The sequence below is a fragment of the Salvia hispanica genome, chromosome 5 (assembly GCF_023119035.1).
Source record: "Salvia hispanica cultivar TCC Black 2014 chromosome 5, UniMelb_Shisp_WGS_1.0, whole genome shotgun sequence".
Classification (NCBI taxonomy): Eukaryota; Viridiplantae; Streptophyta; class Magnoliopsida; order Lamiales; family Lamiaceae; genus Salvia; species Salvia hispanica.
Genome location: NC_062969.1, coordinates 12,196,427 through 12,213,558, shown reverse-complemented (window position 1 = coordinate 12,213,558; position 17,132 = coordinate 12,196,427). Strand labels below are relative to the sequence as shown.

The 17,132-nt window shown below is 38.3% G+C and overlaps 4 protein-coding genes across 5 annotated transcripts; 2 read left to right on the top strand and 2 right to left on the bottom strand.

Moving 5' to 3' along the window:
• Positions 1-2,256: 2,256 nt before the first annotated feature.
• Positions 2,257-5,702, bottom strand: LOC125190698 (exocyst complex component SEC15A). The gene is made up of 2 exons (XM_048088067.1): positions 5,452-5,702; positions 2,257-4,822 (listed from the first exon to the last, which is right to left on the bottom strand). The coding sequence occupies exon 2, from the start codon at positions 4,794-4,796 to the stop codon at positions 2,427-2,429; it is 2,370 nt and encodes a 789-aa protein (XP_047944024.1). The 5' UTR covers positions 4,797-4,822; positions 5,452-5,702; the 3' UTR covers positions 2,257-2,426.
• Positions 5,703-6,731: 1,029 nt separating this feature from the next.
• LOC125190700 (psbP domain-containing protein 6, chloroplastic) lies at positions 6,732-7,505 on the top strand. The gene is made up of 2 exons (XM_048088070.1): positions 6,732-7,078; positions 7,218-7,505. Exons 1-2 carry the CDS (start codon positions 6,809-6,811, stop codon positions 7,386-7,388), a joined length of 441 nt encoding a protein of 146 aa, XP_047944027.1. The 5' UTR covers positions 6,732-6,808; the 3' UTR covers positions 7,389-7,505.
• On the bottom strand, positions 7,487-10,073 carry LOC125190699 (bZIP transcription factor 17-like). 2 transcript variants are annotated; one of them, XM_048088069.1, is made up of 3 exons: positions 8,545-10,073; positions 8,245-8,463; positions 7,487-8,073 (listed from the first exon to the last, which is right to left on the bottom strand). In XM_048088069.1, the coding sequence occupies exons 1-3, from the start codon at positions 10,004-10,006 to the stop codon at positions 7,622-7,624; spliced, it is 2,133 nt and encodes a 710-aa protein (XP_047944026.1). In that variant the 5' UTR covers positions 10,007-10,073; the 3' UTR covers positions 7,487-7,621. The 2 variants fall into 2 exon arrangements, with proteins under 2 accessions (XP_047944026.1, XP_047944025.1); XM_048088068.1 differs by having other exon boundaries at positions 8,245-10,072.
• Positions 10,074-12,551: 2,478 nt separating this feature from the next.
• LOC125188355 (R3H domain-containing protein 2) lies at positions 12,552-15,592 on the top strand. Its single transcript, XM_048085145.1, has 5 exons — positions 12,552-12,706; positions 12,780-12,933; positions 14,197-14,812; positions 14,947-15,226; positions 15,293-15,592. Exons 2-5 carry the CDS (start codon positions 12,792-12,794, stop codon positions 15,344-15,346), a joined length of 1,092 nt encoding a protein of 363 aa, XP_047941102.1. The 5' UTR covers positions 12,552-12,706; positions 12,780-12,791; the 3' UTR covers positions 15,347-15,592.
• Positions 15,593-17,132: the final 1,540 nt, after the last annotated feature.

Below are 17,132 nucleotides of genomic sequence, written 5' to 3'. Positions count from 1 at the left end.
GTGTTGATCTCAGCAATCTCAACATAAGCACTGCCTACACAGGAGGTAAGAATCTCTTGCTTGGGAATGGGGATGCTGTTAATATTGCAAATGTTGGAGAAAGTGTTTTTAAATCTCACTCGGCTAACAGAAAACTTCACCTCAAAAATCTTTTGCATGTTCCTAACATCACTAAAAATCTCCTGAGTGTATCTAAGTTTGCTCAAGATAATTCTGTTTTCTTTGAGTTTCACCCAAATTTTTGTCTTGTTAAGGATTTGAGAACCAAGGAAATTGTGCTCAAAGGAACTCTTGAAAAAGGCTTGTATCATTTCCTAGTTGATCACACTCCAATCAAGCGAGACACCTTCCCCATCATCTCTTCTTCAAGCCCAGAAAGTCCAGCAGTTCATTCCCTAAGCCTGAGCAGCCCACAATCCAGCAGTAGTTCCAGTCAATCTTCTAGTCTAGATTTGTACTTGTGGCATAGTAGACTAGGACATCCTACTCTAGATGTGGTTAAACTTGCTCTTAACAGTTGTAATATTCCTTATCATGCAATGAAAGTCTCTTCTCTTTGTTATCCCTGCTGTGTATCAAAAGCTCATAAACTGTCATATCCACAGTCATTCTCTCAACATAATTCACCTCTTGAACTTGTTCATAGTGACCTTTGGGGGCCATCACCAATTAAATCTAGAAATGGATATTCATATTATGTCTCATTCATTGACCATTTTTCTAGATATACTTGGATTTTTCTCCTCAAACACAAAAATGATCTAGTCACTGTCTTCAAGCAGTTTAAAGCTGTTAGTGAAAATCTCTTAGGATCAAAAATAAAAATCTTATAATCTGACTGGGGAGGTGAGTTTCAAGGTCTAGTTCGTTTTCTAAAAGAGAGTGGCATTGTTCATCATGTTTCTTGTCCTTATACACCACAACAAAATGGCCTAGCAGAGAGAAAACATAGACATATTGTTGAAACTGGTTTGGCCTTGTTAGCTCAATCCTTTCTTCCTCAAAAATTTTGGGATGATGCCTTTGTGACAGCCGTTTACTTGATTAATCTCATGCCATCTAAGGTCATCAACAACTCTTCACCACATGAAAAACTCTTCCTTAAGAAACCTGGCTCTGATACCATGAAAGCATGCAGTGGAATTCATGAAGAAGAAAGACAAATGCAGATATGCTAAAAATATGTAGAAGTCACTATTATTCATTGATTGATTTTGGTGGATGCAAGATTCCTTACATATACACCATATTCGAACAATCTAGAATCTTGCACTAAACACAACTGGTACAAGATTAAAGCATGTTTATAACTTAATCAAAACTAACTCTGCAAACTATTCTTCTTCTTTAATCCTTTGATCACCACGTCTCTCCAAGTACAAATGTGGTCCTCCACCTTAGCTGTCGACATTGGTTGATGCACTGCTTCAACTCGTGCGAGGCTGGTGATTGGTTTCTCTTGTGCACTAAGCATTGCATCCACACTTGATGCATCCACACTCTGATCATCAAGACTTAACAACTTGACATTGCACACTTTGACTGGATCATCTTTACTATCACTTCCAACAAACACTACTAAAAACACGACAGCAGATATAGACGAGGCTAGTGAAATGTCAAGTATTCTACAGTTTTGTTTCGTTTCATCGATGCTTCACAGTTCAGATTTCTTTTCAGAGTTCGAAAGGCAACTTTGACACATCTAATCAGAGAGGCATACGGTTTTCAAGAACGCGTAAATGTGGCGACAGCAATTTCACCATCACTCGAGTCATTTGCCTGCGAACGTTGCTGCAACACAAATTGAGATGCACGCAGACAGCAAGCTAACCAATACCAAAACACAGATAATCACTAAAGAAAGCCAACTAGCTTTGAACATTTCAACACGTGCAAGAAAATGTCATGTCTCTAGCAATTATGCAATTCAAAATTGAAAAAAATGGAAACTATGCCAATGATCTAAGCAGGCAAGAATTTTGCAACTCCAATCAAGAATAACTGTCAAAATATTAACCGGTAAGCTTCAAGTCTCCATCATCCCATACCTTAAATATGGTATAAATCACTTAACGGTACACATAAAAGGTCTTCACTGACGAGAACGAAAGTTCCTTATTCCTGGCTGTTTGGCCATTGGTCAAGCACCGAACATCCAGGACGTTTAACTATCTCATCAGTACATAGACACGTGAAAACTGATAAGTCATCATCAGAACCCTATTACGTAAACGTAGGATGCAAATGCGCACATAGACCTCAATCATGCTAATTTAATCAAACACGAGAAAAAGAATAAATAGTCCATCACAAACTATATTCTGATATAAAAAATTAGAACGAGCTATATAAAGAGATCCAATCGAAGATTTAATGGAATACTTGAAAATATTTTAGCCGGTCCAAACCACTGCAGATATATCTCAGTTGAAATCTCTCAATCGTTTCTTTAGAACGTCCATGGACTTCTTTCTTGCACTTTGCTTCGAGGCTCTATTCGAAAGGCTGCCAAAGATTCCATCAGCCGAATCCTTGTACTTCTCGCAGATGGTAGCCACCTTTTTATAGTCCAAAGTGTTGTAGTTCTTTTCTCGTATCACGGGATTCATGAAGTTTTCTGGCTGACTGCTTAAGAGGAGGTTGATCAATTGTCTGGCTTCTACTAAGCAGCTCCGGAAGCTCCCGTCTCTGTATATCTCATGCAGTCCAGTCGAGTGGAACCTTTCGTCCGCGAAAGTTTCCAGCGCCTTCAAGTCCATGTTGATCGACATCACCGCGTTAACACTGAACCTCTTAATACTATCGCTGAGGAAAGTCCCCACGATAGAGTTGGATATGTGTTCGAGAGCGCCACTCCCGACTTTGTACAGCGCGTCCAAGGGTAGGATCTGCTGAGCAGTTGACATGACCGTCTCGAGATATATCACGACCTCGTTGACATACTCATTTCCGAGCCCCGTCGCCTCGTCGGACGTCCAATTCACGTTCTCCGTGAGTTTCATGAACTCGTCAAGTTTCGAGTTTACCAGAGTGAGAAGCGCCATGTAAGCGGCATCCCTCGAGGTTTTAAGCACGATCTTGGCCGTTAAACCGCATTGTGGCCTGTCAATCGACCTCACTGGGATTCCACATTGCTGAGCGGCGTGCTGGATGAAATAATCACAGGCTCTCTCTAGAACAGATATGTTGGCAGCGATCTGCATCGCCTGGGACACGCCGGTGCTGCTGCTGTGGATTGTCCGGAGCAAGACCTCGTTCAAGACGTCAATCAAGAGTTTGTCGAGGTACTTGCGAACGAAGTCAAAGTAGTTCATCTGTGCCCCATAAGACAAGTAATTAACCGAATCCTTGATGAAGGATCGAACAATGCGACAGCAGTCGGGCACCATGGAAGAAAATGGAGCAATATAAGGGAATGCCGGCATTATATCCGAGCTTTGGAGATGAAACAGGAGCACATTTGCCTGGTATTCGGACTCCTTCTTCATCACCATCTGTTCATATGTGTCGCTAGCAAATATATCAGTGATCTGTTGCCGACACTCTGCTAGAAGAAGTTCATGGTATTTTTCACGACTGCTGTTTAAAGTTTCCAGAATCGTGGAAACTTCATAACCATATTGCCTCAGTGTTGCTCCAAAAAGAGTCACATAGTCCTTGACGAGGAGGAGGTGACTCGCTGCATCCATTTGGGAGAACTGTTCCTCTAAGACCGCAGTCACTCTAGCCACAGCCGTTTCCCACATCATGTCAAGCTCAGTTGGCGACAGCAGCCCCCCGGCAGTCCTCAAAACTCGATCTTCTACGATGAAATAACCAGCAGTATGAGCCAAAAAGGTCTGATGTGATTCAAGAAAAGGCTGGTTTGATGAGATTTGCAAGTCTGATTTCAGCTGCAGCAGACGATTCTTGTAATAATACTCACGAAACTGCTCTTGGATCCCGAGGCAATTGTGGATATGAAACGCTCGATAAAGCGGGGTGAGGTCAAATTTCAAAACAGAATTCTCATCAATTTCTTCGACGTCTAAAGCATAGGTGAAATCTTCTATGCCCAAGCAGCTTTGCTCCTCAGCTTTCCTTTGACGAGCCAGCATATCCTCTTCCCTCTGACGAGCAGATGCAGCATATTGTATAGCAGTCTGTCCGATACTCTTTGAAGAGCTCCGTATGTTAACTAGCCACTCGTTAACTTCGGAGCACACCTTCTTCTCAACATGAGATTTCAACATAGGTATTCTCCTCTCTATCAGCGTCTTCAAAGCCTTAGCTGGGATACTCTGCAAATAATCCTTCTCAATCAAATCAACAGCTTTTAAAGCTGGATAGAATCGCCCTTCAGAGATGTGATTATTACACTTCACACAGAGATCCAACACTTGCACACAGTACTTCGACATCTTAATGGCGTCAGTCACATTCTTCTTAATCGAGTAAGAATCAAGAAGCTCCTCGAACTTTGTGAGCAAGGCGCTTCCAACTTGCTGCAACGTCGAGTTATCAGTTGACAGCTCACTTTTCAGCTCCTCCGCATCAACCAAGACACCACGTAGCTCATCGACTGCAACAATAAATTCCTCATAATGGAGCTTGCAAAGCTCCTCAATTTCAACTTCCTTCTTCTTAACCAAGTGCTTGAGCTGCTGCAAGAGGGCTTCAGGCTTCCCCGTCTCAAATGCAAGCCTAACCATCGGCCCCATATCATCCCCATTGCTTACCAAGGTTGCAAGAACCGAGTCTTCACCCGTGTCCCCACCGTTCTCAGTCACATTTCTCTTATTTCTACCACTCATTTTTCAAAATCTTCTTGTCAAATGACCTGCATTGATCAAAAGTCCATATGCTTCTTGAATTAGAACTCCTACTATTGTTCACATTATCATTAAATTCTACACTCCACTACTTACATACAGACTGCAAAATTCGAAGAATTGCGATCAACTAAAAAAAAAACAAAGGCAGCATAACAAGAAGAAACTTAACAATAATGACTTCCAATCACCAAAAAAACAAAAAAATTTAAATTCGAACTTTCTGCATTGATCAAAACCCCAAATACATGCTTCTTGAATCAGAACTCCAATTTTTTTTTACATAACTCTTAAACCGGAAAGGCAACATAACAAGATGGAACCCTAAGGTTATGGCTTCCAATTTACAAAAAAAAAAAAAACTGAGTTTCTAAATTTTAAGGTTCTCACTATAATTGCACACAATAGAACAAGACAAATAGCTCAAAAAACCCAAAATGAGTACTAAATTTGGGACGATACACACAATTTAATATTGGATCCATTTCCTTTCCAAATTCTAGCCAATTCAAATTCAAATAGCATAAAACAAACAAACAAACTAAAACAAGACAATCTCAAAGAGCTCCCATCAAAGAAAACAGAAAGAGTACAGAAAATACTCAAATTTTCCAAAAAAAAAAGATCAAATTTTTACCTGAAACAGTACAAGAAAATCAAAGCCCTCGATCTCAATCACAATCAAGAAACGAATCCCAGCACAATTCCCTTTCCCTTTAGAAATGCGTGGCGAGACCTTCTCTATCTCATTCTTTCTTGAATGTTAAAGCCAAATTGGTGTCGATGTTGTTTATGTGTGTGCAGTAGGATTCAGGACAATCATTCTTAGGCGGATTTTGCCACAATGCCAAATTTGGAATCTGAAGCATAGGTATATAAATAAGGAGAGAGGCGACAAACATTCTTGGATCAAAAAATAGTCCGTCACTCCTAATTTTATGTCTTTTTTGTTTAATGAGAAAAAATAGTAGTCTTTCTTTTTTTCATATATTTACTCTTTTATTTCCAAATATTGGCACATTAATTTTGTAGTCGAGTTTGAAACATTTTAGTCTTATCTATATTTATTATATTTAATAGAGAGCAGTTATAGGTATGGATTTAGGGTTTTCAAAAATCAAAACAGTGACCAAGAGAGTATCTATACAGTTATATAGATTTAGGGTCTTCGAAAATCTAAATAGTGATAAGAGAGTACTTATATACAGAGAATTGCTAGAAGGAGATGGCGAGAAGATATCTTGAGCTGCATCAAGGAAAATGCAGCTCATATAGCTGAGACGTGCGTACGACTAACAAACTCAAGCAACAATCTAACTAACTCTCAATTCCATGCTTCGCGCTCACAAATCCTCTTTTATCCACGTGTACATCCATGCACGCTTATTTAGCTTGCCTCTTTCACGTGCTTATTGAATACTATTTCACGTGCCAATAGTCTTCAAGATCAAATTTAGGTAATATTTTCGATGTGTTTATAATCTTTATGGTCAAATTTGGGTAATATTTTGGATGATTTCTCACATTATTGATAGTTATAACTTAATTTAATGATTTCTCACATTATTGATAGTTATAACTTAATTTCTTCATGCGGATTAAATGTGAAATAAGAAACTTTACCCTATGTAATCCAGCACAAGGATATCACAATATAAATAGTACTCCTACTACAAAATAAGAGTGAACTACAATACAAATTTATTATAGTAGGAGTACCAATTTGATGATAAAGTGCAACTTAGTTGATAAGACACTTCTTGTCTACCTCCAATAAGTTGGAGGTTCGAATCTTCTTTAAGGGCATTTGGTTTCTTGAAAAATTTCAAGAATGCCTTTCTTCTACTTCTACTTTTTCTTTTTACGTTGTTTTCGTGGTGGTTTGTACATCTCCTGCATCTGCGTGTATGTGCTGCTTATAAAAACTCTGAATATAGTTGGGTGCAGGAAATGTACAGCCCTACAAGTTCATCCTGCCACCAACATGGAAGCAGATGAGGATAGCAAACATACTGTCTGGGAACTATTGCCAGCCCAAGTGTGCAGAGCCGTGGATCGAGGTCAAATTCGAAGATGAGAAGCAGGGGAAAATCCAGGTGGTGGCATCTCCCCTCATAAGGCTCACAAACAAGCCTAATGCAACAATTGAAGATATTGGGACCCCAGATAAGGTCATTGCCTCTCTTGGCCCTTTTGTCACCGGGAACACTCTAGACCCAGATGAGCTCGTCGAAACCTCCATTGAGAAACGAGGCGATCAGACGGTACCTTCATCTTCTTCTTCTCCAAATGCTTATTTTGCTTAGTGGAGAGTGTAGTATGATGATGAAGCTTTGATGATCAGTTTTTTTCTCCTGTGAAGTTGAAAGATTTCAAGTGTTTTTGCTTCTTGTTTTGTTGCAGTACTACAAGTATGTTCTTGATACTCCATATGCTCTCACGGGATCGCACAATCTTGCCAAGGCGACGGCAAAGGGGAACACCGTCATCCTCTTTGTTGCCAGTGCCAACGACAAGCAGTGGCCGTCATCAGAGAAAACCCTGCAAGCAATTCTTGATTCCTTTGAAGTGTAAAGCCTTTTGATGTTGGAGAAAAGAATATTTGAAACCTTTCTTCTTTTGAGGTGTTTTGTTAAACTGTCACTCAAATATATATTTTGAGACAATATACATGACAAATTTTCATCAAAATACTCCAATAGATAATGATTTGTGAGATAGTACATGGGAAATAAGTTATTTGTACAATCTAAGAACTAACTCACTGGAAGCAAATTATTTGTAAAACACTGGCCCTATTTTCACTATCAAGTAGCTACTAGATATGGAGCAGAACTCTTAAACGGAAGGATGCATGAATAAGTGACATACTTGACGCTGTCAATCAAGACAACGACAGAAATTCTCTGGTGGGACTTCTTCCCCATCACACCATCCATGTCCGCCTCACCCGCCTCTCTAGGATCAACGAGCACAGAAACCACCATCGAAGATGAAGAACTGATACCTTTCAAGTTCTCTTTCTGTGAATTTCTTCCTTTGTGTGGTCTGGAAATGTTACGAGAGGATTCAGGAAGAGGTACTGGAAGACTACGAAGGATTCTACGACTCGTTGCCTTGTTGATGTGTGTGAGGTTGTGGTTTCGCTGTTCAGATATGTTTCTGGCAGTGGTGGCAGAAACTATGGCTCCTGATGTAGCAGCCGGTGATACATCAAACTGGAAAACTTCAGTACACATACCTGAGCTTAACATTGGCCCTGAAAATGGAGAATAAGAGAGCTTGTATTAATCGAGGAATAAGGTAACCAAACAAGTTTTCCAAGCATAAGAAGAAAAACCCCAAAGGAATAAAGAAATATGGTTCAAGATTCATTCTGACATAGTGAAAATGACTGAGGTATCACAGGTTGAGGAAAGACGATAGTTACCAGAAAGGCCTTCACGAAACCATTGCTGAATCTTGACATCTGGTTTCCTGATATCCTTGTCAGCTGAGCCAGAAGCAAGAGCTGGTAGTTGGGGAAGCCTAGCACCATTTGTTCGGACACTGGGAACCGCGCTAGAAGGAACTAGAGCTCCGGGAACTGCACTACCAGTCTCATCACCACCAATCTTATGAGAGGACAAGGCTTTCTCACTCGCCAAAACTGAATGTATAATCAAGTTACCATCTATCTTAACAAGCTTATCATTTCTGGGAACATATAACGACGCAACAAGAGGCTCACTCTCATTACAGAATTGAATACAACCATCGACAACAGGTTTATCATGATCACATCGCAGGCTTCTACTGTATCTTCCATCAGCCTCACTCGCATTCACCATCAAAACCCTCCCATGATGTTTCTCATAGAACCCACCTCCAGCATAGCTTTCCCCACCTTTTAATGTCTCCCTGACTCCTCCATACCTCACGTTGACCATTGGTGCCAATACTCCAAATAACATGATGAAAAACAACAAACCAAGAAAACTGATGCCAGCAACCTTTTTCGTCTTTAGCCCCGATTGTTTCTTGCCCTCGGCCTTCTTATTTGACTTGGGAATTTGTGATGCTGGCTTAGGTTTCAACTTAGGGATAGGCACCAAAGGCACTTGAGAACCTTGTGGTTTCACCATATAAGGTGGAGTATACATCATCCATGGATACATCATCGCTGGATACATCCCAGGAGGAGGAGGCGCCATTGGCGAAGGCGGGACTGCACCTCCACTCATTTGCTGCCGGAGAGTCGTATTTTCCGCCATAAAATACGAAATCTTCGAGTTTAAGTCTAGAATCGTCGAATTCATCATCTTCACCTTCTCCTCTAACTCCTCAACATAATTCTTCTTCCTCTGTCTGGATAATTGGGCACTCTCTCTATTTCTTATCAACCTCAACTTCCTTTTCTCGTCGTCATCGCTCGCCTCGACATTTGGGTTAATTTCTGAGTTACAGTTAGATTTTCTAAGCTTATTCCCGGAATCCACATTATTATTAGGCAACTCTTCACAACCCTTTTTCCTTTTCAACAAAGAGCTACTAACATTGATTTTAGGCGGCTCTATTTTCTGATCAACAACACCAATTCTAGTCGACCTCTTATTCATATGTGGAGAAGAACTCACCGAATTTGCAGCACGATCATTGGAGTCCTCAGAGACATTAGAGCCGCAATTCCCCGAAGCACTAGTTTCCGGCGAAGGACAATCCGACACGTTCACTCCACTGCCGCAATTTTCAGAAGTTCCTCCATTCGATCCGTCCGATTCTGATGGAATATTGAGATAGCCGGAAATCTGATGAGACTCCAATTGCGACGACCCGGAATCTAGAACCCCGGAGCCATCGGAGCTGTGATCGCCGGAACCGCGACGCACTTCTGGACAATTTGTTTTGAAAACAGCGTCCAATTGGTTGGAATTCGGTTGAAATTGCCGGAGATTAGCTCCGTCTCCGAACTCCTGAAACTGGAAAGGGAGGAGGTCGTCGAGCTCTTCGGCGGATGGAATGTAGAGATCTTCGAATGAGAAATCCAAATCCAAATCGTCGACAACATGATTTTCACCCCCAATGGCGCCACCATCATCGATCAACTGCTGGGAAAAGAAGGCGGAGTCAAACGGCGGAACTGAAAGGCCGTAATCCAAATCAGTGGTATGTTCGGGCGGAAGATCGTCGGAAATCAGTGTGGCGTCGGCCATGATTTTGAGAATTTGGAGAAAGATTGGATTTTTAGGGTTGAATTGGGGATTTTAAGTGATTTGGAAGGATTATCTTGTTGACTCGGTTTTTACGTGTCTCACGCTCTTAAAAAATTAGTAAAATACGGAGTTTGTTTTGAACCTAAGTGTGCGGTGATTACTTGTATATGTATTTGAGTATCCATAATTAAATAATGGGATATTTAGAAATTTGTTTATTTACAGATTCTCGATAATATCACAAATATAAATAATTCTTGAATTTTTCTACCAGCAACAAAATTCGATTGCTTTTCGTTTGTTACTATACACATAAAGAGCATTAACAATAGCAATACTCTTCCCACTACTCAGCTACAAATTCCTCAATCTGTTCTCTACGCCTTTCCAAGAGCCCTACCAACAGCCTTCCTAAAAGCCCTCTAATTTGATTCATTTTAATTATTAATGTTTATCAATAGTATTAAAAAATTGAAATGTAATGATTTGTATATATAAATTAGATATAAAAAAATAAATTAAAATTATGGTTGGACAGTCACTCGGCGTGCAATAGGCGCCAAGCCGGCGTCTGATTTCCATTTTAATTATGGTTGGCATTCAACCTAAAGGTGTGCGCTGATTTGTTTGTACATGGAGTATTAGAGTATCCATAATTAAATAATGGGATATTGGTCTTTAGATTTAATATATTTCCTCCGTCCATACATATCATTATGGGAGATGATATGAGATTTTAAAAGATGTTATTTTGTATGTTAAGTGGTGAGATAAAATATAATTTCATAAATAATGTGAGAGATAACTTTTTCTAAAAATGGAAATGTGATATCTTATGTGGGACAAACTAAAAAGGAAAATGTGTCAATTTATTATGGGATGGATGGAAAAAAATTGTTTATTTACATATTCTAAATTTGACAATAATATCATAAATTTAAATAGTTATTAAATTTTTTCTATCAGAAACAAAATTTGATTGCATTTCGTTTGTTATTATACACATAAGAGCATTAGCGATAGCAATGCCCTTCTCACAACTCAGCTACAAATTTCTCATGCCATAGCATCAAAGTCATTCCCATAGTCCAGCTGTTCTCTACGTCATCACACGGCCCTCTCAACAACCTTCCTAAAGTCCTCCAATTTAATTCATTATAATTGTTGGTGTTTATCAAATAGTATTAAAAATTTGAAGTGTAATGAGTTGCATATATAGATTAGAAATAAAAAAAACAAAAAAAAAATTATGGCTCGGCGGCCGCTCGGCGCGCAATAGGCACTGAGCTAGCGCCCAACGACCGGCAAGCTCCTCTTGGTCGCCCCTCCCCATTGGCTCGGCTGTTGCAATAGGGCCCTTCTCGATTGCCATCATGCTAGGTGGTGGCTAGGGTCCTATTGCTAATGCTTTTAAGATCCGGTCAAAAAAATTCAATGAATATTTAAGTTCGTGATATTATATGTCAAATTCAAAGTTTGTGAGAAAACATAATTAAAAAAAAAAATTATATTGGCGTAATATCCCTTAAAATAATCGAATATTTGGATATCCTAATTGTTTTTTAAAAAAAAAACGGTGCGAATCAGTAAATTATTAAAAAATCTAAAATATGATGTCATTTGATAATTCTTATCAATGGCTTCATTACATCTACAAGTCAAAAATTAGAATCAATTATTCTGCATAGTATAAATTCACAGGATCCCAATATCATTGTCCTCTTATTCTTATCATTGTCAATCAGTGCTCATATCATATAAATTTACACCTTATATTACTATATCATTCTTGCAATTAAGCAATACTTCCCCTCTCAACTTTTATAATATAATTCTCTAATCATTTTTTTTTCTGTATTACCAATTATATATTAAAACTTACATAGTTTAAAAAATTATCTATTTTTAAGGAATAAGAAAATATCATAATTCCTAGTATTATTTTATGGCTTTCAAACCTAATTATTATTATGTACACAAATATTGTTATCAATACATACCAATATCAGTGTTCTTGTTACCATAACCGTTTTCTATTAAAAAATATCTGTCATCAGTACTAAATATTTAGTTACTAATATGATCACATGTATCGCACAATTGATTGCCTGCAAAACTGGAAAAAGAAGAAATCATTTGTAATATCATCAATCATTTACTCTTTCTCTTTTGACATTTTGGTTTATCCTAAATTATTTGAGTCATTTTTCTTTTTGACTAAAAATAAAGTATTTAATTATATTTATTTTATTTTTTATTTTATTTTATTTAATTCATTAAAAGAAACGCTGCAAGTAAGTGGAACGGAGGGAGTATAGTAAATTTAGATCTTAAATTAAGAATATTAGCTTCGTCGTGAGATACCCAAATTCACTGTATTTTTCAGCATTCAAAATATTCCAATTAAACAAAATCTCCAAAATCCAGTTATTATAAAAGTAAGCGCTGCCCACAAAGGCAAAGCCCAACGCTACAAGTCAAAAATTGTGGATTTATAAATAAAACCTAAAAGCGAAATCCAAACCCCAAAACACGCAGCTGAAAAATTCCATATAAATCCGCCCCATTATTCTCCATTTCCACTCTCTTCCATTGGTGGGAAGGAAATTACCCAAAGGGAAAATTCGAGAAAAGGGTTTCCCTTTTCTCAATTTTTTCTTCCTTCTCTCTCTCCCATCGCTGCGCGCCGGAGGAGTCACCGTATGTTCTTTTATTACTAAATTCTCGTCTATCGCTACCGTAATCTAGGTAGTTTTCAACAATTTTTCTGTAGATTTTTGGGATTATGGATTTGACTTCGCAATCGGCGGCTGAATTGGAGCGGAAGGCGGTTGATGACGACCACCAGGCGCCGCCGCCGCCCTACGTTTCGATGGTGGATCCGTTCCTCGTCGAGGCTCTCCAGAACCCTCGTCATCGGCTAACTAGTTAGGGCCTGCCTCCCTTTTTCTCTCAATTGAATCAATTATGCGTTTGTTTTTGTTTTAATTATTCAGTTTTTGGTTGTGCTTTAGGGATGTTTGCATATTTGTATATGTAGTTGCGACTAAGATCTGTTTATGATAGATGAGCTATGTATATTAGGTAACTTTGTTGAATCCTTTGTAATAGGAGAATTTAGTGCTAAATTGATGCAGATCTGTGTTTAGAAATCTGAGTTTTGAGTTAAATTGAGCTGAAATAGTAAATTAGGGATTATCCCATTCTGAATCTTGTATGGTATAAGTGTGGAATCTGAACGAATTGCTAGAACTAATTAGCTTTTCTGTTTGCCGTGAAATTTCTTTCTTAGTTGGATTTGTGAAGAAACTTGAACTTATTGACAGCTAAAACATACTACTTACATATCATTTTTTAAAGAGCTTGATACAAAATTTATGAATTTGAGGATCTTCTGAAACAATTCAATTTTGAAACTTAAAAAGATAGATATAGGGCTTAAATTGATGAATTGAATTTCTGTGGTTGATGTCTGATGCCAATGGCCTCAGGTTCAAGTCCATCGTGGTGCGGAACTGCGGCCTTTAAATTTCTAAAGACAAATTAAAAGTGAATAAAAGCATTAAGAAAAGAGATATTAAAACTGAATAAAATAAAAGTTAAACAAAATAAAGGAAAAAGGATATTAAAAGGGAAAACTCACGCTGATAGTGGCGTATAGAGAATCTTGAACCTTGGTTTTGTAACAGTAGGTATATGTTTATGTGGAGGTATGATACAAGCCAATTTGTTTTCCAAATTCAGAGCGAGAAGTTCTGTTCTAGGATCTCCATGGATACACTTGAACAGTTGAACTAAATGGCCAAGACTTGAAGCTATTTTACATTCTTAGAAGACTTTTTAATAATTATGTCACAAAAGAGGAACTATAGGAATAAAATTGCTAAATTGTCATCAATATAAGGTCCCGTTTCTACTAGATAGAAGTGGATGGAAATCATGTAGCAGGTAATCTGGGCGACTGCAGGCCCATTGTAGGCTTGTAGCAGATAAACTCTTTGTATTGGCTTATTTTCAATCGCATGTAGCTTTTCTATTCTATACCCTCCATTGATAGATAATCTCCTTCCTTCTACTGCAACAGAAAGTGTATATATGCAGTCGTTACTATGATATTATGGCTTTTCCTTTTGCTTGAACTTTTGATCAATACCAGTATACGATGATAATTTTGTGAACATGAATTTCAGTTCTACGAATGGAGCTTGATATACAGAAGTTCCTGCAGAGTCCTGATATTCAGCAGTTTGAGTTTCCGCACTTCCCAACTTCATACCTTCGTCTTGCTGCTCACCGGGTTGCCCAACACTATGGTTTGCAGACTATGGTTCTGGATAGTTCTGTGGATGGCCAAGGAATCCGGATTCTGGTTATAAAGAAAGCAGAGAGTAAGTCTCCGGCTGTTTGCTTATCTGATGTACCAGCTAAAAAGTCAGAAAATGACAAGCTTGATCAACTTAAGATTGTCATACGACCAAGACCTAAAGGCTCCTCAAATAACTCCAATGAACTGGGGCTTAAACGCAGTCCGGTGAGATCCGTGGAAGAGAGGAAGGAGGAGTACGACAGAGCAAGGGCTCGTATATTTAGCAGTCCAAGTAGTTCCGAGTCAGAAGATACATCTTTCCAGGTTGCTTCTGATGGAAGGAATTCGATTATAAATGAGAATGAAGTTTCTAGAAACCTTGCTATTGATATGGATAGAAGCCCCTTCTTCAGGGAAGTAGGTAATTCTTCTAGAGTAGCCATTCTTAGGGACAGGGAAAAGGACCGAACAGACCCTGATTATGATCGCAGTTATGACAGGTAATTTGTTATTGGTAGTTATTGACCAAAAGATATTATGGTTGATTTTCTCTCTAGAAGTTTCCTGTTTCACTGCACAGATTGTCAATGCAAACCTTGACTGTTACGTTTTAACTTTGTCATACATGATACAGATATGTTAGGAGCCTCCCGAATAACCAGAGCTTCAACCCAACACCTTTCAATATGCAGAAATTCCAGCCTCCGTTCGTCCATTATGAGTCTGTATTTCCCCATCATGGTCAGATGGCAGCAGCACCTCAAGGTTCTATAAACTATGGAAACCATGTGATGGGCCCTTACTGTGCCATGGGGTTAAATCCCGCTTCTACTGACGCCTTGTATGTGCAATGGCCAACTCAGTCCATGATGCATGCACAGTCATATGATCAACTAAGACATGGCTTTTTTCAGGTAGGCTTCCGCTCCTCTTGTCTATTATTTTTGAAACATATATGACTAATTCGTTGTATATACCAGGCTCCCTTCTGCCAGCAGCCTCTGAGTTTCGATTACTCACAGAACCATCGATGACAGTTGGAATTTGGCTGGGAACCATAGGGAGAAAGGTCATTTAGGTTATAGTGTTGAACCACAATTGAACTTTGTCCTGTGATTTAGTTTCCTTGTGTTGATTCTTCTCCATTTGTTGTAAGGTTGTAGCAGAAAACTTAAGTATTGTACCAAGTTAATTTGCTTATCGGGAGAGACCAAATCTCTATTCATGTTGCAGATATTTCTTATTTGGATAAATTCATCAGTATTGTATTGTGCTTTGTAGAGACGTCGAGTATCTTCATCAAAGTCTTTTGCGTTCCAACTTCCTTCCTTTACAATGAGACTGCTTCTAGTATGAATAGTTAGTAATTGTACCTTGGTAAATACAATTATAGTACCTCCTCCACTAGTTATGTTTCAACGAAAGTAGCATACCTCTGCATGAATAATATATCAGAGTTACTTTTAAATTATAGTCCAAATGTTGATATTATGGACCTTTTATCATGAATTTTGAATATTATGGAGTAAATACATAATTAGCCACCTGCATTGACTGGTGTGTTTTGAAAAAGATAAGCTTCCAATCTAAGGATATGCAGCCGAGAAATAGGCTGCAAAAAATCTAAAATGTTTCTTTAAATGGTGAGAAATCAACAAAAACTCTTCTAATCTGTCTAAAAATTGCAACTCAAGACTGTAAGAAACAATAAAACTGCATACTAATTAAATTTGTACTAATAATTTTCACGTGAACAAATGAACATGGGATTATATTTCAGGCTATAATTTAGGTAGTACTACTAGTTTATTATATATACATGCATGAAGCACAAGTTACGAAACCAGATCCTTATGTTCATTGTCAGAAACGAAGTGTGACAATATGTTAATTAGAAAATGCGACTGAAATCCAGATTTTCAACACATAGGTGGTTGTAAAATTGTGTAATTATTTGCATACAATTAAAAAGATTTGCAAAACGTGTGGTCGGAGTGGCGAACCAGGTTTGAAATTGCAATTTTAATTGGTGGATTAAATAAAATAAAAATAAGTGCGCAGCAGATGGGATGTGTTTGGTGAAGTAACTTGAGCCAATAATCATGCCGGTCGTATAAGCCGGCGCCACGCCTTTATAGTTTTTATTTAAACAAACATCTACTTACCTTTTCCACTGGATTTTACTTTGATATATCTGGATATTCAATCAATAAATTACTCACATTCCACGCTTTGTTACTTTATTTATTTACATTGGTAATTTTATAAGCAACGAGTCTCAATTTCATCACAATCTATGTGCTGCTTCATTAACTCAATCAACACATTCTCGTGCAACGTAAGTAGCCAACAAATCGGGATTTTGGATCTTGTACAATGTAGTACTTATTTCCTTATCACCAATACACATTATACCATACAATATGGCAATTTGAAGCTGGTGCTAGTTTATGCTAATACCACTACTCCAAATACTAGTACTTGAAAAGAGACGACGTAGCGTTGGAGACATTCCACGCTCGCCCTCCCTGTAGAAGAGCAGAGTTTACTCAAAGGAATGGATCGATTAGATCCATTGTATAGTTATCTATTTATCAAAACTATCACACATCTCATATTTCATTATCACCAAAGCGCTTATGTGATGGATCCCACATACCATCCACTTTATAAGAGGCAACATAGCATTGGAGACATTCCATGCTCGTCTCGTCGAGTTTACTCAAAGGCATGGATCGATTGGATCCATCACTGTCCTTGATAAAGTTATAGTTTTCGAAATACTATCATCTCTGTCAAAACTCCACATATTGTATTTCA